Source organism: Scyliorhinus canicula, chromosome 4 (genome assembly GCF_902713615.1).
Source record: "Scyliorhinus canicula chromosome 4, sScyCan1.1, whole genome shotgun sequence".
NCBI classification, from domain to species: Eukaryota; Metazoa; Chordata; class Chondrichthyes; order Carcharhiniformes; family Scyliorhinidae; genus Scyliorhinus; species Scyliorhinus canicula.
This window is the reverse complement of record NC_052149.1, coordinates 65,479,714-65,501,435: the sequence shown is the minus strand read 5'-3', so window position 1 is coordinate 65,501,435 and position 21,722 is coordinate 65,479,714. Positions and strand designations below refer to the sequence as shown.

The 21,722-nt window shown below is 43.6% G+C and overlaps 1 protein-coding gene across 1 annotated transcript in view; it reads right to left on the bottom strand.

Moving 5' to 3' along the window:
* The window catches only part of scp2a (sterol carrier protein 2a), a 108,790-nt gene that overhangs the window by 79,392 nt on the left and 7,676 nt on the right, over positions 1 to 21,722 (bottom strand). The window contains 4 exon segments of the mRNA XM_038794372.1: positions 5,316 to 5,466; positions 8,030 to 8,116; positions 11,224 to 11,287; positions 13,784 to 13,910. Coding sequence (XP_038650300.1) covers positions 5,316 to 5,466; positions 8,030 to 8,116; positions 11,224 to 11,287; positions 13,784 to 13,910 — 429 coding nt within the window.

Sequence of the window (21,722 nt, the reverse complement as noted above, 5' to 3'; positions counted from 1 at the left end):
AATTTCACTAATGTTTCTTTACACAAAACATTTCCATTAAAGCAACGTTTTATGGATAAGGGAAAGATTTACCAATTTCATTAACCAGGGCCATATCTTCCGAGGAGTAGCAATCACGGTCAGATCGCCACCCCACTCCTATTTTCTGTACACAGCGTCAGAGCTACGCATTTCAGGCATGGACATCCAAAGCGGGCCTCTTCCAAAATACGGGACATACCTATTCTGGGGGCTCTCCTTCAAAAGGTAGCAGCAGCTGTCATATTTTGCTAAGTCTTCATTCACTAACACAGCGTTAGTGAATGCTTGTGACGGAGGTAAGTGGGTAGGTTGCCAGCGGGGTGGGGTGGCAGGGTGGTGACAGTACACAGGACTGTCTGAGGGCAGGGGGTCAGAGGGCTAGTAGAGTTGGGGGAGGGAGTCGGAGGGTCAGGGAGTAGGATGGTTGGGGGCCAGTCGGAGTTTCAATGCAGGGCGTGGGAGGGTCAATTGTATTGTTATCTAGGAGTTAGATATAAGTTTGCTCTGTCTAATATTTCCTGGGTAACTTATCAGGTGAGTGAGTCCGGAGCCTCCAAAGTCTCTGACTGTACTTCAGGAGTTCAAGACTTTTTTGGAAGATTCCAGAGGGGGTCAGAGGGCTAGTAGAGTTGGGGGGAGGGAGTCGGAGGGTCAGGGAGTAGGATGGTTGGGGGCCAGTCGGAGTTTCAATGCAGGGCGTGGGAGGGTCAATTGTATTGTTATCTAGGAGTTAGATATAAGTTTGCTCTGTCTAATATTTCCTGGGTAACTTATCAGGTGAGTGAGTCCGGAGCCTCCAAAGTCTCTGACTGTACTTCAGGAGTTCAAGTCTTTTTTGGAAGATTCCAGAGGGGGTCAGAGGGCTAGTAGAGTTGGGGGGAGGGAGTCGGAGGGTCAGGGAGTAGGATGGTTGGGGGCCAGTCGGAGTTTCAATGCAGGGCGTGGGAGGGTCAATTGTATTGTTATCTAGGAGTTAGATATAAGTTTGCTCTGTCTAATATTTCCTGGGTAACTTATCAGGTGAGTGAGTCCGGAGCCTCCAAAGTCTCTGACTGTACTTCAGGAGTTCAAGACTTTTTTGGAAGATTCCAGATGCAGGGGAATTGCCCATCTGAGTTCAAATCTTCCCAAGGAATTCCTGCAGAATCCTATCATTGGAACATCCAAGGAACCCCCCTAGCATAACTTTCGGGATACAACCATCCAGAGACCAGTATTTTGCTTGGAATACAAATGTTCCCATTCTGATAACTCTGTATGGACCAGTATGCAGCTAATCAGATGCTAATGTTTGGCTGCATCCGTGTCCTTTTCTATTTGCCTGGAACTCTTGGTGATGGTCAAATAGGTATTTTTCAAACCGTCCTAAGCAGCAGGATCCCATTCATGTTGCCTTTTGGTACGTCACGCCTACCAGTGACTCCCTTTCAGAACAATGCTCAAATCAACTCTTAAATGAGCAGTGAAGTCACTCATGACAATGAGACTGTCCTTTCTACGAACCTGAGATATGCTCTGGATACTCATAGAATTCATGATTGGTTTTTATCAGAGTTTATCAAGGGTTGCTACACAGATACTAATAAGGGAGATGGAAGCATAGTCATAATGTTCCTGGATTTATAATCCAGAGGCTTGAACTAATGCTCTGGAGATGCAAGTTCAAATCCCACTATGGCAGTTGGAGGTATTTAAATTCAATTCATTAGCAAAACGGGAATAAAAAGCGAGTCTCATTAAAGACCATCTTGAAACCACAAAAGCCCATCTGATTCCCTAACATTCTTCAGGTGAATGAGGAAAACCGCTGTCCTCATCTGATCTGGCCTATATGACTCTCAACCCACACCTACCAGGTTCATTCTGAAATAGCCTAGTAAGCCCCACAGTTGCTTACTTGCTTAAGGGCAATTAGCGATAGGCAATAAATGCTGCCTTTGCCAGTGATGCTCTCATCCAAAGAACAAATTTTTAAAACTTAGTGGTGGCACACATCTGACAAGACAATAAAATATATCAACAATAAATTAGATTTAACATGTAGCAGGCATTGGAAACTCATTGTAAGTACCTGCAACATCAACAGGAACTTTCATTTTATTTAGCAATTTTGATGAAGAAAAGTGTCCCAAAAGGAATAATTTTTTTAAAAAACAAGTCAACAAAGGACAGAGAAAGTGAGATACCAAAATCTTAAATCAAAGAGAGGAATTTCAAGGCTGGTCTTGGAAAACCAATTCTCCTAAACTACTTCCGCTCTTTGCAATTTCTGGGATCTTTCTCCTCAGTGCCAGCTATCCTTCCCCATCTTTACCTCACAATCCAAGAAAACCCCTTCACCAACTCCATCCCACGATAATCATCCCACAATTCCACATCTCATTATCCCTACTGTCACTTTCAAACTATTCAATCAACACTCTATTGCTCCCATCCCCATTTCTCCCTCCAATCAGGGCTGGTTTTAAGCCTATTTGACCAATTTCATCAAATTGGGCCCCGCACCTTAAGGGGGCCCCGCGCCAGCGGCGACAGAGTTACCGTTTGAAGCCTTTTCTGTATTCTAAGAGGAACTATAGGGTAGTTTTTACTTTTGGGGAACGCACCGCATTACCGTCGACAAATCCTTCAGCCCTGCACCGCCAAATCCTTCCGCCCGGGTAAGTAAGTTTCAAAATTTTAGTATATCAAGCATTTAATGTTTTTTTTTGGTTAAAGACGAGCATACTACACAAAATATAAACATACATAAATTTTTACTTTTGTAGAGTAGGGGCCCCGCCATCACTTTTCTAATTGGGCCCACAATTCCTAGCACCGGCCCTGCCTCCAATGTACACAGAGCCTGATACATATTTTCTCTTACCTTGGGTTTTGGATATTAAAATAAAAAGGGAAATCATTGCCCTGGTAGCTCGTTCTAAACGTATCCTTTTACTCATTATGACTCACGTGATATTGCTAAAATCAGAAATACTGCACTTTTGGTCTCTTGTTAAGCCAAATCTATGACACACTTGGTACATCATTCACCTCCTTTTAACCTGCATATTTTAATATATCGCTGTTATCCAGCTGAAATCAGAAAGTACTGTCAAAGCCAAACCAACAGGCTAATACCCCACAGAGATGCTAACAAGGATAGCAGTGGACTTTAGCTCCTTGACAAATTTGGCAGTGGTGCTCCTTACATTCACCTTTTCTAAGTGGCTTTGCAATTCATATATCAACTGTTAATTTTCCTTCATGGTAAGATACCCCCACCTACTGGTGTGCATAGGAACTGAAGCTAGTCTCCCAGGATAGTTTATTGTTACATTAGCCTACAGTTTCTTTGTCTTTCCTGCCTTCCCAGAATCGAAAATCATGGAATAGAAGACAAAACTAGGAGGTGGACTGTGGGGTCGGGGTGGACGAATACTCAACACCATTACGGCAGCCGGTAAGGCAGCCATGAGGCTGTACATGGTGCTCTGGGTCGTATAGGTCATCCCTCCACCCAACCACCGCCACCCCCACTCCCCACCAAAATATTATGATTTTGGCCCAGTATCCTAGCCTCTGTTGGGGTCTGGTCTGGGATCATAATACTACCTTTTGCGCTTTTAAAAAAAAACTTATTGAACTGTTGTGTATGCAAGAATCTAATTCATGGTAATATGATCGTTATTTTTCAGCTTTCCCCATTGCAATTGGTCTTTTACAGCATACGCAATTATGAGTAAGTTGAACTTTGATGCAGTTGGGATCACTATTTTCCAGTTGGGTAATTAGCAGCTGGACTAAATGTTACTGAGTAGATTATTCTGTTGTGCGTGTCCTGGAGGATCCAAAGTTCAGTTGATATTTCTTAAAATGCTGGCAACAATATTTGTTCCTGGCAGGACTAGGGTGGCAGTGCTGGGAAAATAGCAGTGCAATATTTGCTTCCCTACTCCCATGCCAATCTGCCAGTTGCCAATTCCATCCAGTTCTGGAAATGGGCTGCTTGAGCATTTAATTTAAACGGAGCCATGAAGACAAGGGGCGCAGCTGAAGCACAATTCTTTTCGAATGGCGGAGCAGGCTCGCTGGGCCACAAGGTCTTCTACTGCTCCTGTTTCTGGTCATCTGGGGCAACAACAAAAAAAAGGACCCAAAAACAATGTTTGCACCAGACCTTGTCTGCTTATTCATTCTTGTTATAAAGCAACTTAGAAGGCCCCACAAAACTCTTCCCACTAGCTGTTCTATTCCAGAAAGCCAGGTGCTGAAGGATAAAACTGGAGCCAACTTTTACACACTTTCAGAAGAATTTAGTTACAGGGATGCTAGCACACAAACGACAGTTTCGGTCTGTTCCCATTTATAGGGAGATGGTGAATTCTCAGTTAATGGCTACCACCTGCATACAACTAAATACAATTACCATGCAATTAACTCCTGTTGCCTGTCCTTCAGTACCCCCCAACTTCCTGCCAGTCCTTCGGTACCCGCTAATCTGCGACCAGTCCTTCAGTGCCCCTCACCTGCTGCTTGTCCTTCAGTGCCCCTCAACCTGCTGCTTGTCCTTCAGTGCCCCTCAACCTGCTGCTTGTCCTTCAGTGCCCCTCAACCTGCTGCCAGTTCTTCAGTATCCCCGAACCGGCTGCCAGTCCTTCAGTGTCCACTCTTTGACAAAGGGTCATCTGGACTCGAAACGTTGGCTATTTTATCTCCCTACAGATGCTGCCAGACCTGCTGAGATTTTCCAGCATTTTCTCTTTGGCTTCAGTGTCCACTCCCCTGCTGCAAGTATTTCAGTGCCTCCCAACCCAATGCCGGTCCTTCTTATCTGCTGCCAGTACTTCAGTACCCTGCCCTCATCTGCTAGTCCTTCAGTGCTCTCCCCCTCTTCACTGGCAATACTTCAGCACCCTGTCCCCCACTGCCAATCCTTTAATACCCTTCCATCCACTCACTTTAAGAGCTATAATTCTGACTCGGCTTTCCAGAGGAGCAAGGAAATTTCTTGTTCCTGGTTGGTAGCTCACCGACATCATTCTAATGGGGCCTAGGTGTGCAGGTGGTTCAGGCCTCCCACCAATTCCATTGAACAGTTATTAGGCTCGCAGTGACCATCATCTACCCAAAATAATTAAGTATATAAAAATTCATCCCTCTAGTATTAAAAATAAAAATATGTCGATCCTGATTCCTGGCAAAGGCAAATTAAATTTAAAACTTCAAATGTTGTCCTAATTGAATACACGGGGCTCTGCTACTAATACATTTTTTCATACACAACTCATACGAAGGTTATTTGAAAATCTTACCGCCTTTATGCAACTGTTTTCTTGAAAGCTGCTTGGCATATCGGTTATCATTTCCTGGGCGAGAATTTCTACAGCTTTAGACTGCAAGCCATGTCGCAGGACAAACTTCTCACTCGCCAGGACAGCTGCTCCTGCACCATTAGACGTTGGACTATATCAATTAAAGTTTTATAAAAATTAAGGTAAAAGGACGAACAGCTTCACCACTTATTCTGATCTGACTGTTGCACATGTGAAAACAAAATTTTGAATATTGTACACAAATGAAGTTTATTGTAGACAAATGAGGTTTATTCCACTTTAATTTTCATCCATTCAGTCCTGGATTGTACTAGTGCATCAATTATCAGATGTTGCCAGCAAAACAATATCTTATCCAAGTGATCATTCTTTACAAGTTTCCATGGATAATAGTATCAAAGCACAAAGGCCATCACTGATTATATCACACATCCACAAACAGCGCAAACGTTACTGGATAATACAAGATGCCACTACAGATTTCACCTCCCACTCCCTCTATCTCAACGTGCTGGCACTAGGCCAATTGTACTGACTGTTATTGCTCTGATGAGATCACCTAACACAGCATCAAAGTTGGAACTTTTTATGAGGTTTACAAATGTTGTGTTTTCATCCAATGATCCCTCAAAGAGCCTGTCATGTAAAAATATTTCAAAGGAGCATCCCTCAAGATAAGAAAAGACCAATAATGGGGGGGGGGGGGGATCCCCCCTCCCCCCAAGACATGTATACAAGTATAATATAACTGTATCTCCAGTACCTCAATGTATATACACTTCCCTAGTTTTTACCTCCCCACACCCTGGTTTTTTACTTTTTATTTATGTGATATTACTACTTTTTTTTCAAATACATTTTGAGTACCCAATTCATTTTTTTCTAATTAAGGGGCAATTCAGCATGGCCAATCCACCTAGCCTGCACATCTCTGGGTTGTGGGGGCGAAACCCACACGTAAAACGGGGAGAATGTTCAAACTCCACACGCACAGCGACACAGAGCCGGGATCGAACCTGGGACCTCGGCGGTGATCTTGCTAATTATATAGCGTTGTTTTTATCTTGTTTGTACTACCTTCTCCTTTTTTTCCCCCCTCTTTCTTCTTTGTGTACACCTGTAGATATTCTGGGCGGGATTCTTCAAAACGGCGGCTAAGCATTGATGCCGGTGTAAACACCGGAGTGTTTCACGTCGGCGTCAACGGGCCTCTGAGCCCAGCAATTCCGTGGCCCACAGGGGACCAGCATGGCACCGGAGAGCTCCACACAGCTCCGGCTGCCGATACGCGGCCCTGCACTGCTGGCCGTGAGTCCGCGCAGACCCGCGGGACAGAACGGACCCACACAGCGGGCTGACGCAGAAGAAGATACGCCCCCACAGAGTGCGCACGCCCGCCAATCGGTGGCCCCCGATTGCAGGCCTGGCCGTCGTGGAGACCCCCCCAGAGACTGATTTCGCCGGGGAGGCTCGGAGAATCCCGCCCACTATGTTCAAAAAACCCAATGAAAAACATTTATTAAAAAAAGATTAATAACTTGTTTATTTTTCATAATCATGTATCAAAATGATTTTAAATGGACGCGTTTGTCTGACGGTGTATTTTATGGAAAGATTAACATGGCCATATTGTTTCATTACAACCACAATGCTTCAGCAAGCTCAGTGGTAGCAATCTTGCTTTGCAGTCCAAATGTTGTGGATTCAATCACATTTCAAATTCTTGAGAACCAAGGTCTACACTTTAATGCAATGCCGACATCGTGTTGCACTGGCAAGGGTGCCATTTAATCGAAGAGCGCTTCAATGGCGACTCCGTCTGCCTTTGGGCGAGGTAAAGAGCCTCTGCCATTTGTTAAAGAGGCCATCCCTCAGTGATCCAGCCATATAGCTATCCCTCAACCATCAAACATCATGGAATTCTAACAGTGCAGAAGGAGGCCATTCGACCCATCGAGTCTGCATCAACCCTCTGAAAGAGCAACCCAACCAGGCTCCCACCCTATCCTTGCAACCCCGTAACCCCACCTAAACAGCACAGCCCTGGAACCTAATGGGCAACTTAGCATGACCAGTTGACCTAACCTGCACATCTTTGGACTGTAGGAGGAAACCTGAGCACCCGGAAGAAAGCCATGCAGGCACGGGGAGAATGTGCAAACTCGACACAGTCACCCAAGGCTGGAATCAAACCCAGGTCCCTGGCGCTGTAAGGCAGCAGTGCTGACCACTGTGCCGGCCCATCTGGTGATTTATTTCATTGCAATCTGCAGAGCCGAATTCCATGCATGACAACTGGGACTACATTTCAAAGTACCTCATCATTATAAGGCACTATGGGACGTTTAGAGATCATAAAAGACAATATAGAAATGACAATTCTTCCTTTCCATCACTTCCACTTTTGATGCTGTGAGACCGTTAACTCCCAAAATTGTTTTCCTGTTTTATCTTTCCTTATGGCAAAAAAATGGAAAGAAACAAAGCTGAATCCTGGCTCAGTAAATATTCCATGGTTGGGCAAACTGTGAATAGAGGCTCAGAGACACATGAATAAGTCTATTATTGAAGGTAAGGCTCGGAGACAAATAGCCAAAATTGCACTTTTAGCAACACTCACCTAGTCAAATTGCATTTGAGATTTTTTTTAAAAATGTGCATAGCCAGCAAATTGAAAAGTACCCCATTCTCACCAGCATTGCAGGAGAGTCAAGAATTCAAAGATCTGACGAGACTTCATCACCTGGTCAAGACTGTACTCATCTTGAAACTGAGAATATCTAAACAAATGAACTGCGATTATTTATATTTCAAAATGAACTAAACAAATCACAATAATTCACTTTTATACATGATACCAAGTTTATGATGATCTTACACACGGGACAGAGCTGCTTCTATTTCCGAATTTTAAGGCAAAGCCATTTACAATTTAAATTTCAGCTTCAGGCCAAAAAGAATATGGCTGATGGAGTTGTAGAATATATTTTTCAAATAATTGAATGTTCATACAGTTTATCTTCTTGCTTTTTTTCCTTTTACTTCTGCACCCTCATGATTATTACTGATAAATCCTGAACTCCTCAGCTGAACGGGCTCATGCAAAGAGACAATGATTCTTTTGTTTCTTCTCTGAGAGGAAGAAGGGGAGGAAGAAGAGTGAAAGGGACTTGCATGGAATAGGGCAAACTCTGGAAATTTTTAACAATGGCTAGCAGGACCCAGATGTGGATGTTCCATCCTAATTTCCAACAGACACTATTTATTTGGCAGAGGAAGGAGATGGTGTGTGAATCACACAGAATGAAAACCTGAACTAAGCAGGGCCGTTTGAAATTAGTGGCAAGTTCAAGCTGATCCCATTTTCGCTGTTCCAAGGGCCTTTGCCTGCAGTGTAGGAGTAATGTAGAGCGGATACAAACATTTGTGAAGGGTGGATAAGGCATGTTTAAGCGTCAAATTCTTGAAGATTTTTAAAATCCCCAGCCCATTAAACATTAAAAAATTCTCGAGCTGTTGACAGTTTGGGTTAAAAGGAAATCTTCCAATTAATGCTTTGATTGACAGGTGGTGCCGGTTAGAAAAAAGTTACCATCCGTTCCTGTTTCAATAAAGTTTTATTGCTGACATTCTCCAAGAGATGTTATTATAGTTGAAGTCCTTATGAATACTTGACTGAGTTTCAAAAGGTAAAAAAGTGCTCGTCTCAGCAGGAGGAAGGCTGAGTTCATATTTTGTTTAACAGTTTAAAGAGACCATTAAATGACTAGCTGCATTTGATGTGGTTACTGAATGGAACTATGTTTTTCATAGATTGAACATTTGTGGGGATTTAAAATCTTTGAATGGGCTTCATGAATTTTGTAGGCGGAGGTTAAGTATCATGCATGTATGATAGAATTCTATTAGATTGCTAGAAGTTTATATTTCTTTCATCGCCACATGGTTCCTAAGGTTTTCCTACAATGAATATTGGTGAGTGGCTATGGAGGCGGCATGGGAAGGAATGAGTTGGCTTGGAGGAGACATGCATTGGCATGAGGAGTGGATGGGGATACACCAGGGTGTAAGTGGTCAGGTGTAAGGCATGAGGGCCTTACATTTTCTAAATCAACTGGATGAAGTCTCAGAGAAATTAGATGAAATTTTCTAACCAACCAGACAGCTTCTACATTCTCCTGCCCCCTTGGCCACTATAATCCACTTCCAGAGTTGGCGGGTTTGACTATCATGGAGTGAAAATTGTGTGTGACAGGGCCCCTTTAAACCGAGGTGGGTCTGCTGAATTGGCTAATTTCCCGACTCGAGTTGCCCGCCTCAGTAGCAAAAAGCCTTATTGTCCAGAGACCAGGAGTAAACCATTGACATGGGAGAGTGGGCAAGTATTTTCCAGGTTTGCTTTCGGGGCACGATTTAACGCACAAAAAAAGAGTCCCATTTTGGGCGCTGAGAATGACCCCGTTATCAAACAGGGCTCATTTTTTTTTGGCCGCGGCGGGGAATGTCCCGCTGAGGACACACGTACCTCACCTCTCCCAGCAAAGGTGAGATCCCGATGGCGATGTCTCGCGAGAGCTCGTTCGACCAATGTATCAGGTTCTCAAACCCCCCACATTTGAACTGAAGATTAGAGCAACTCCTGCACATTAGAAAGTGTTTCTGGATTGACCATTGAAAATGACAACCAAAGGTTCTGTTTGTAAGCTTTGCTCACTGTTCAGAATGATGAAACAGGAAGCTTAGATTGGGACAGGTGAGACATTCTCTGCTTAAGTTAAATGCTAAAATCGATGAGTATATAGAATTCCGACTCAAGAATCTCAACCACAATATAAAAAATTATCTGACATTACTACTGCCTGCTGGCAAAAAAGTGTATGCAATAACGTATTTTATATCAAAAATAAGCACAAAATGCACAAAAGTTTAATGAATAAGAACATAAGAAAGAGGAGCAGGAGGAGACTATGTGGTCCATTATGCCTGATTCACCATGACAAGATCATGGCTGATACTCAACCTCGACTCCACCTTCTCAAATTATCCCCATGTACTTAAGTTCCCGTACGGTACCAAAAAACCTGTCGACCTACACATACTTACGTCACAACTGCTTTATTCACATAGAATACACATCACTAATGCAAACATTCCAAGGTCACACAAATACAAGTTGAAACCAAAAAGATAAAATGGTCCAGATGAGGTACTTTGCTTAATCCTTTGGCTATTGAACTCTCCAGAGAAAATATTTACATAACATCGATAAAATCGTAATCCTGCAAAGTCACAAGTAAGCAGGATAATAGAAATGAACAGATGATTACAAATGATTTAGTGATATATTTTCTACTCTGGCAGGACAGTCAGTCTCTTTTGCTGCTAACAAGGAAGAACAGACGGGCCAATGACCTGAGCCACATCAATCCATAACACTGGGGATAAAGCAGCTGGTGTCCGTGTTTCCCCTCCTCACCATCCCAGAAAAATCTGGTTGTAAAAATTTAAATTTAAAGTTAGGAATACCAAATTAATTATAAAGCTTCCTACTTTAGCTCACTCTTTTGAAAAATTTCAGAACTCCTTGGGCTGGATTCTCAGCTGACGGGTTTCTCCCACATCTGGGGATTTCCCCGACGGCATGGGGCTGCCCACAATGGGAAAACAAGATGAAGAATTCCACTGCCGGTGGGGGCACGCCGCACCAGAAAACTGGAGCAGTGTGACGGAGAATCCACCCCTTATTTCTTTCACTTTTTTTCCCCCATGAATTCTGCAACACTATAGTGCTTTGAAACTCCTTGCTCTTTTCATTTTTGATGGTGCCCATGGGCTTTGGCCCTTAACTGGCAGTGATTAACTGAAAAACAAGCAAAACTTTACTTACGGATTATTTGTGGAATGTTTGTGATTTTTCCAAGCTATTTTGGCAAAGTGCTCTGGTTTAGTACCTGTATTAAAAACAAAAAGATAAACTGTACTGGAGACTGGTTGACACACTACACTGGATTCAAAACAAATACAGGTCAGTGGAGTGAAAGAGGTGCCAAGCAATGCAGTTTCTATGCAAGATGAACTCGAGACTACCTCATTTCAGTTTGTCATGAACTAGAATTTAATATACAAAAATGCCTAGGTGCATGTAGATGATCCATCATGGACTCCTCCTGAAGTCCTCGCCAACACAGATTGAAGACGTCAATCATTTGGATTCACTTCATATAATATCAAGGAACTGAGTGCACGGGTTACAAAAAGGGCGAAGGGCTGACACCATTCCAATTGTTCTGAAGTCTTGTTCTCCAGAACTAGCCACACCACTGGCCAAGCTACAGCCACAGCTTTGGCACTGACTTTACAAAGTTCCCAGGTATGCCTTATCCACAAAAAGCAGGACAAATCCAAACTGGTCAATTATTGCCCAGTGAGCCTATTTTCAATTATTAGCAACGTGAAAGAAGGTGTCGTCAACAGTACTTTAAAACAGGACTCACTCGCCAATAAGCTTATCATCGACACTCAGATTGTGTTTTGGCACAACCACATAGTTCCAGACTTCATTAGAACTTTGGTCCAAACGCGAATTGAAGCGCTGAATTCCAAAAGAGGTGAGAATGACTACCCCTGACATCAAGTCACCATTTGACCACAAGTGGCTTCAAGGAAGCCTAGTAAAACTGAGCTCAATAGGAATCATGGGGGGAACTGGCTGGAATCATGTGAAGCACAAAATAAATTTGTACTTGTTGGAGGGCAGAACATCAGTGTAAGAATTTCCAAGTAGTTTCCAAGGCCCAACCATCGTCAGCTTCAACAATGACCTTCCCTCCATCATAAGCCAATGGTGGGGATATTTCCTGACAACAACAAGTGGGGATCTTTTCTGATGATTAAACATTTAGTTGCATTTGCAACTCCTCAGATAATGAGGCAGTCCACGGCTGCACGCAGCAAGATCTGGACAACACTCAGGCTTGGGCTAATAAGTGGCAAGTAATAGTCCCTTCCCACAAGTGTGAGGCATATCAATCTCTAACAAGAAAGAATCTAATCACGTCGTCTTGACGTTTAATTGCATTCCCATCACTGAATCCCTAAGGATCCATCATTGAACAGAACTTAACTGGACAACTAACATAAATCTTGTGGTTACAAGAGGTCAGAGCTGGGAATTCTGCAGAATAGCTCACCTCAAAGTACAGCCCAAAAACTCAAGATGTTATACAGAATGAAGGACAAAGATGCCTTTGTTATTCCATCTAAAATCTTCAGCATTCACTCCCTCCATCAGCACTGAACCACAGCAACTTGCTTCTTCAACAGGACCACCCAACTCAGAATTCTATTACCTAGAAGAGCAGGTGCAAGGGAACAGCACCAAGAGAATACCACCACCACTTGCAATCTAACTCACACACCTTCCTGATTTGAAATTCTTTTGCCATTCCTTCATCATCGCTGGGAAGTTCCCTAGTGGCACTGTGGGTGCAAGTGCCTCCACCATATAGAATGCAGCAGCTCAAGAAAATAGTCATCTTCCCAAGGGCAATTAGGGATGGACAATGTGTCATGTGGACTTGTCAACAGTGCCACATCCCATAAACAAATAGAAAGAAATGTTGTTCAGGCAGCTAATATGGATGGTTAATGTGTAAATTTGGGGGAAATTGACACTGTATATCCATACTCATCCTTTTTAAAGCTTGGAGTCTGTGGTTCCACTTTTGGCAGGTGGCACAGTTCTGTGAACACCTGAGAACAGTTACTGCAAACACTGCTCTTGGCTGAGATTCAGGTAGAAGTGTTCTCTAAGGACCCAGGAGAGAGCCCTCCTCCTCTCTCTGTGATCAGCTATCTTCTCTGCTGCCTCCGCCTCACCTCCATTATGCTTCAGCCCAAGCAGAACTGCAACCATAGCCCTCATGACTGGGAGCAAGTAGTGTGTTCAGGAGTCTTTCAAAAGGTCCATTGGTTCTGGCTGAATAAGACTGCTGTCAAGTCCTCCAACAACTCGGTTCCACTAACCCTGCAGCGGTAGTCAATTGCACCTCATCTTAAAGTTGAATAAAGACTAATTTAAACAGCACTGGATGGTGAGGTCTCTCCATGCACATTTGAGAAAGGACAGTACAAAATGGCAGGTTGGCCATCAAATCAATGTTATAAGCAAACTGACATCAGAATCCACTCACTCTACATACTTATGGCACACGCATGGGACATCTACGCGGTTGTCCTTCACAACATGGCGGTCAGAGTGGACCAAGCCAGAAGTGGTCAGAGGTGCTACCGCCCACACCCTGTCATTTTTTCTGAACTGGCTCCTGTACTACCAGCCCGTGCAACCGTTTAAATAATATGTTAATTTTCTTCAGAAAGGATCAAGCCTTTTAATATGTTTACATTGAAATGGATGACATATGCACAGGCATGTTAGTTATAAGTACCGTATTTCTCCATATGCTCTTTGCCAGCACTTCCAAATAATTGTGGTGCTATTGGGGCTGCAGAAATCCCATATTTATTATTCAGCACCTCACAGTGTTTGTCCATGGGATTGGTCCGGTCAGTGTACTGAAAACACAAAGGATAAATAATCTCACCTAAATAAAATGGACAGAAAAGTAGACATGAAATAGTAGATCACTAGTGGAAGACATTTAAATGCTAACTGGAAAGGATACAATTTTTTTAAATTCCCACAAGGAATAAACTAATTGGACCAAAAGTTAGAGCTCTCTATTTATAAGCATAAAAAGTAAGGCAAGAAAGGGAATAGGCCATTTAGCCCCAGGTGTCTGTTCACCATTCAATATGGTTGATCTGTGACTGAACAGAGACTTTGACCCAGATCCCTTAATACCTTTGATTAACTGAAATCTAATAATCTTAGAGTTTAAATTAACAACTAAGCTAGCACCAACTGCTATTTGCGGAAGAGCGCCTGAAACGTCTACTACCGTTTTTGTGTGAAATGTTTTCTAATTTTAATCCTGAAAGGCTTGGCTCTACGTTTAAGCGATGCCATCTAGACCTAGTGGAACCAGGTGGAGCTAGTTCCTTGTAGTGAAAAATAAATACAATAAAATTATTGGCACTAAGAGGAAACAAATATAAGAAATACCCCCCAAAAAAGGCAAGGATTAAACAAATCCAAAGGGCTAGGGCAGAAAGTAAAGATGGCTCAGTTACAAGTTAGCAGTAGAGACTTTTGATAGGCTTATAAAGAAAATATGCTTATCAAGGAAGCAGTGGCTACTAAGAGATGAAAGTAGCAAACCTATAGGGGAAATGAAAGACTTGTATTGCGGCTCACCAAGTATTTTGCCTGTATACTTAACAGTAGTGTAATGGAAGGAGTACAGGAGTGCCTTAGGGGGATATGAATGAGTAATTCACAAACATCAGTATTGAGGAAGAAATAGGATTAAAGTGTTCGTGGAATTTAAGAAGTTAATTCACAGTTTTGGATGATCTATACGGAAACAGGCCGGAGATGAAACATCAGGAGGAATGAAGCATAATATTTCAAAATTAGAAAAATAAGGACTTAAGGAGAGTGAATGTTACATCCTTGTCAAAAAAGCAATGAGATAAACCAGCTCAGTTAGCCCCATGTAGTACTAGGAAGACTGCAAGAGATCATAATTAAAAATGTTTGAAAAGTATGGCTTAATTAGGAGCAGTCAAGACCTAGTCATGCTTGACTAATTTGAATCATATTTCAGAAGAAATTAATAAAGGGCCTATATTAAACGTGGCATATATGGACTTTCAGAAAGTGCTAAATGAAATGCTACATTAGAGTCATATTATGAAGATTAAAGCTGATGGCAGCATTCATAAATGGATGATTCATGGACTGAAAGCAGAGTATCGGAATGAGTGGAAGTTTCTCAGATTGGCAACATTGAGCTAGTTGGATGCAGGAGGGATGTGCAGAGGGAATTGTCTCATTTTTCCATAAATATAAATGATTTCAACATGAGGATTGGTGGAATTGCATCAAATCTTGCTGGCAAAACCAAATTAAGGAAGATGGAACACAGACGAAGAATGCAGCATACTACAAGAGAACAGCACGGTAGCACAGTGGTTATCACATTTGCCTCACAGCTCCTGGGTCCCAGGTTCGATTCCTGGCAGGGCCACTGTCTGTGCGGATTCTGCACGTTCTCCGTGTGTCTGCGTGGGTTTCCACCGGGTGGTCCGGTTTCTTCCCACAGTCCAAACATGTGCAGGTTAGGTAGATTGGCCATGCTAAATTGCCCTTAGTGTCCAAAAAGGTTGGGTGGGGTTATGGGGATAGGGTGGAGGTGTGAGCTTGAGTAGGGCGCGCTTTCCAAGGGCTGGTGTAGACTCAATGGGCCGAATGGCCTCCTTCTGCACTGTGAAAATTCTATGATTTCTCCCAAACGTTTTGCCTCGTGATCTTAGGAAAAAGACTGCTTCCATAAGCAGATGGATCGCTAGGAATTGAAATTTACACTGTGTACATGCTAATAGTAGTAATTGTAGTATGGAACATTAAAGGTAACATGGGATTCCAATCACATTCTCCTGCTTCTTGAAAGATACCATATTTAATCTGGGGAAGCCAATTAGGTTAATCTGTTTTGCAGGTTGAATTCTAAGTAGAAACATTAAAAGCACTATACACAAACCAGAAAACTTAAAAGGAAACTAACATTGAAAACAATCCACAAAGTTTATTCATCATTTCTTCACGTTGAATAGAAACACCCATAGATGGGATCGTCCAGTCCCCCCAATGACCAACCCCCGCCACCAACGAGTATGCCAGGATATACTCGTCATGCATGCTGCCTGGATATCAGGTGCATATATGCATGATGTGCAGCTGGTGGTCACACACTCGTGGAGTGGAACCCCTTCCCACTGATGAAGGGCACCCCATATCAAACCGGTGCTCGGAGGTGACACACATATCCATCGATTGTCTCCTGGACCTGGGGCATGCCAGAGAAGGCAGTAGATCCAGCAGCCCGGCATCCTGTTGGGCCTGGTCCAGGTTGAAGGTGATGTATGTAGATGCCCAGGCGTGTAGGGCATCCATAACAGCGCGGATGCACCGGTGCACTGACATTTGTGAGATCCCGCACAGGTCCCCATTCGAACCCTGGAATGAGCCTGATGCATAGAGGTTGAGGGCCAGCATCTCCTTGACGGTCACCAGTGTCCTCCTCCATACCCCCGCGGTGCCAAGTACACTAGCATCTGACACAGGAGGCGCACAGTCTCTCTGGTGAGCTGGAATTGGTGGTGGCACAGATGGTCCAGCAGCTCCTTGAAGGGCAAACTCTGACAGAATACACAAGGCCAAATACAACGTTGCCTTCACACCTTCTCCTCGGCCTGGTGGACGACCAACCGACACTTGAGCCTCACTGGCTGGCCCCTGCATTTCTGGGGCAGGTTCCTCTTGTGCAGGATCCTCCCTGGACTGGCCCTGGCGCTCCTGTCGCCTTGCCTCCATGACTGCAGCAGCGGCTAGGTAAACAGCGAGCATAGCTGGCCGTGGTCCAAAATCCAGGTCGCTGCCATGGGGAGGGGGCAGAGACAGAAAATGTCAGCAAGATGAGGATTCCCTTGACCATCCAATGCCGCCAGGTTACATGGTTGCCCTGAGTTGTATTGCTCCACTGCCCTCAACATGTCCACCCCGCCCCCTTTGAGATGATGTAGTCTGCACTGCATCCCTGTCACCATCAATGACCGGCACCCGGTGTGTGACGTGGGGAGCCTCTATCCTTACCACCCATCCCTGCCAACTGGGGTACCACTGGCTGCCACAACCAGTTTTAACAATAGGCTCTGTGACCCTGTCTGTTTCTCTCAGTGGGATCTACTGTGGATCTCCTCACTGGATGAGCCTTGAGCTCTCCCGCCAGAAGGGTGGAGATGATTGTATGGTGGACATGTTCCTACTCTGCAGACGTGCAGCTCTATGCAAAGAGGCTGGTATGTAGGCGGGTCCTACAGATGGGGGTTAGCGAGGGATTAGTGCATTGGCTGGGACCTTAGCTGCAATGTGATGTGGGGCCTGGGCTCTACACACAGATTGTGACAGGGAGCCAGTCATGTTTCCTGGCTAGGGATGGTTTGGTTGGGATCAGGTGCGCGGTGGACAGGCAGGGCTTGGCAACAGCTCATGATCCTCAGGGATGGGCTTGCTGAGAGGGTTCCAGCGGCACCGGGCATGTGTCCTTTGTTTGGGGTGAGCTCTGCTATTAAGGATGTCCAGATGGGCGGGCTACCACATGACCAGTAGCCCTCAGAGCATTTACAGGTCTCAACAATCAGTCAGGTGCCTGTAATTTGCAACTGGGGTATGGATTTAAATGAATTTTGCAGCAATGGGAGTCTCAACCAGGGCACCCCAATCACGAGGGGGATGCCAGGCATCCTCCACTTGCCACCAAGCCGTTTCCCGCAACTCCCTGCGGTCCAGGCTTAAATGCCCCGCCCCCCCACCCTCCCGAAAAATTTCAATGGTTTGCTTGCTTCCTTGCTCCCACTCAGCCTTGGCGCCTGGGCCCCGCTTGTAAATACTTGCACAAAATAATAGCCACATGATTCCCGGGGAGGAGTGGAGTATAACAAGGGGTAGGGGAGAGGTTGAGAAAAGGGCACCACTTTGACTCCAATTATTGCAAAACTGCATAAGATAATTGGTAACATAGTCACAGCGCCAAAGAACTTGGGGACTTAAAAGTTAAAATAATAAATCTTTTAGAATAGAACTGAAGTTAAAAAAAGCCATAGAAAGGTAAATTAGGGTTGAAGTTTGTTATATTGAGTAATTGCATATAAAAGCAAAGAAGTGATGATGAATCAACACACTAGGGGTGGCCAAGGGGAGCAAATGTTAAGATACAACATCCCATCGCAGGTTGGTGGGCTGCCCATAATGAGGGGGAAAAGAAGTAATGATCCATCCATATACAAAAAAACTCCAAACCATTTTCATACAAAACAAACATATATACAGAAAATGTGTTCCAGCTCATTCAGGTCACACCAAAATAGTCAATATTAATGATTTTGAAATCAATAATAACATTTTAAAATTTGTGGATGACACCAAATTGGGGAGTAGGAGCAAGGCTATTAGTGCGGAGGAGGACTGCAACAAATTACAAGCCAACATCAATAAACTTGCAGAATGGTCACATAATTTGCAAATTAATTTCAACAAAGTGTGAGGTATTACATTTTGGTAGGAAAGCAAGATCATATATACAAATACACAAGTCACTAAATGAAGCAAGCAGGTTAATAAAATCAGAAAGAAACACATCAGGACTAGGATTTATTCCTGGAGACTAGTATTAAAAATTTATGAAATTATGCTGAACTTTGGATGCTCCAAGTGTGAACATTCTGTAGAAGAGACATATTCCACTGAAAACATTAACTCTGTTTCTCTCTTCACACATTCTGCCAGACCTGCTGATAATTCCCAGCACTTCCTGTTTTTATTTCAGATTTCCAGGACTCGTAGTACTTTCTCTTGGTTAGACCACACTTGAGAGTACGGTCAGTTCTGACCCAATTTTATAAGAAAGATACAGAAGAAATGGAGAGAGTTAACAAAATATTTACAAGGATAATTATCAGAGCTGCAAGGTTATACCTATCAGGAAAAGATGAACAGGCTGGGTCATTTTTCTGTAGAAAAAGAAAGAGTAAGCTGAGGGGGTGACCTGATAAAGTTCTTTAAGATTATGCAAGGTTTTGATATAGTCAACATGGAGAGAAGATACGGGGGAGAGAAGACGAGAATCCAAGAAATCAAAAACTTCTTTACCCAGAATGTCACCACAATGAATCATTAAGACAAACAGTAAAGATACATTGAAGGAGAAACTAGATAAGAATGAAGAGGAGATTAGCAGATTATGCTGATAGAATTAAATCAGCAAGAATGGGAAGAGGTTACAACGGAGCATTAACATTGACACGTGCTATTTAGGCCAACTAACTAGACTATATATTCTATCATTCCATGGATTCACTTGAAGATACAAGAATTGAAAAATACAGTCATCAGGAGAGATTTACAAAACATAGAAAAAATAAAGCAGGAACAGGCCATTCGGCTCTTCAAACCTGCTCCACCATTCAATATGATCATGGCTGATCATCCTCAGTAACCTGTTCCCGCCTTTCCCCATATCCTTTGATCCCTTTCACCCAAGAGCTAAATCTAACACCTTGAAAACGTACAATCTTTTGGCCTCAACTGTTTTCTGTGGTAGTGAATCTCACAGGCAAGACATCCCTGCTCCTGAACTTGAATCCTCTCTCTCAATCTATAACCATTCAGACTATAATTTGCATTCCCGTTTTGCTACCAAAGTGAATAACTTCATATTTACCCACATTATGCTGCATTTGACATGGATTTGCCCACTCACTCAATTTGTCCAAATCACAAGGAAGCATCTCTGCATTCACCTCACAGCTCACCCTCACACCAAGTTTTGCGTTATCTGCAAATTTGGAGATATTGGACGCAATCTAATAATCTCGCCACACTCGACTCGGTGATGTAACAAGGCCGTTAAAATCTTACGACAGACTTCTCATGAGATTCGGAATGCCTCACGAGATCTAGTCCTCACTGGACGAGATCCAGATTAACATATTTAAGTGAGCCATTATGCCCATATAAATATGTCTATGCCTGATTCCCCCAGGAACTAATGGCCTCACCTGCGAGACTTCGCCAGGGCGCCGCCTAGCACTGGTCCACACAAACGTTTCCAGGCGTAACAGCACCTGGGGAAGTCTCCCAGGCCCTATGAGGCCCCCAGGGGGTTGGGCTCTAGGCAGGTGGCACCATGGCACACCCACTAGCACCTGGGCACTGCCATCCTAGCACCACCGCCTGGACACCCTGACGGTCTGTCCTGGCACTGCCAGGTGGCCATAGCACTGCCCAGGTGCTAGACTGGCAGTGCCAAGGTGCCGGAATGCCAGGTTGCCCGTGCCAGTGATGGAGCCTGGAGATGCCTTGCCCTGAAGAGGTGAGGCACGAGAACTGCCTGGGAAGTAAGTTGGCAGTGGGGGAATCTGATGTTCTTGGTGAAGCAGCAGAGGGGGCTCAAAAGATCGGGACAGCATTTAAAAATGGCGCCCCATTCCGCAGGTCATCCTCCTGTAGGAAATGATGCAAGTGTGGTCTCGGCGGGGCATTCCAACTGAGACCTAAAAAATCAGCAGCATCCAGTTATTTAGCGGGATTGTTCTTGGCACTGCAGGTGCTGAGAAACATCCCACTATACATGCCTAAAATAGGTCTCTATTTTGCGAATTAAATCGCGTCCATTATATTTAGTTCTCTCATATAAATCATTCATATACATTGTGAATAGCTGAAGTCCTAGCACTGACCACTGCGGTACCCCACTAGTCACTGCCTGCCAATTGGAGAAAAAATGTTTATTCCTACTCTTTGTTTCCTGTCCGCCACCCAGATTGCTATCCGTCTCAATGCACTACTCCCAATCGCATGAGCTTTAATTTTACATTCTAATCTCTTATGTGGGACCTTGTTGAAAGCCCCCTGAAAAGGGGCGATTTCACTTAAGACATTAAGGCAAAAAGACATGTGCATTCAAGTATCAAAATTATGGAAGGGTTTGTAAGAAAACATTGAAGATAATTTTCATTCATCAATGATGTGGCAACTCAGGGCTCATACTCGGAATTTAAGCCCGTGTTGAAGATGGGGATTGATCACAGTGGTTGTACAGGTAATGATGTTATGCACGGGTTATTAGGACATAGAATTATTTCCAAAAATTGCTCAAGAAGCTTAGTCAATCACAACAGTAAAGAATAAATTAGATCAAACATGAAAAGAATATTAAAAAGGTACAGAGAAAGTGCAGATAAATTATGATATCTGCAGTAGGGAGCCAATTCTGGTACAGGCCCAATCCATTCTGTACTAAAATTGCTCTGAATTTATTTTTATTCTTCAATGGGATGTGGGCCAGCATTTATTGAGGGGCATTGCTGTGGATCTTGGGTCACATGTGAGGGCAGCAGATTTCCTTCCCTAAAGGACATTAGTGAACCACACGGTGATTTACAACAATCGATAATGGTTTCATGGCCATTATTAGACTTTCAATTCCAGATTTTTATTCAATTGAAATTTCACATAGATGGTGAAATTTCAATTGAATAAAAATCTGGAATTAAAAGCCATGGTGGGATTCACAGCCGTGTCTCTGAATTACTAGTCTAGCGACAATACTACAATGCCACTGCCTCCCCACTATAAGTCTTATACTACAAGATCAATACTTCATGATGGAAGAGGAAATTGTTGGAAGTAGCGTGGAGAGGAAA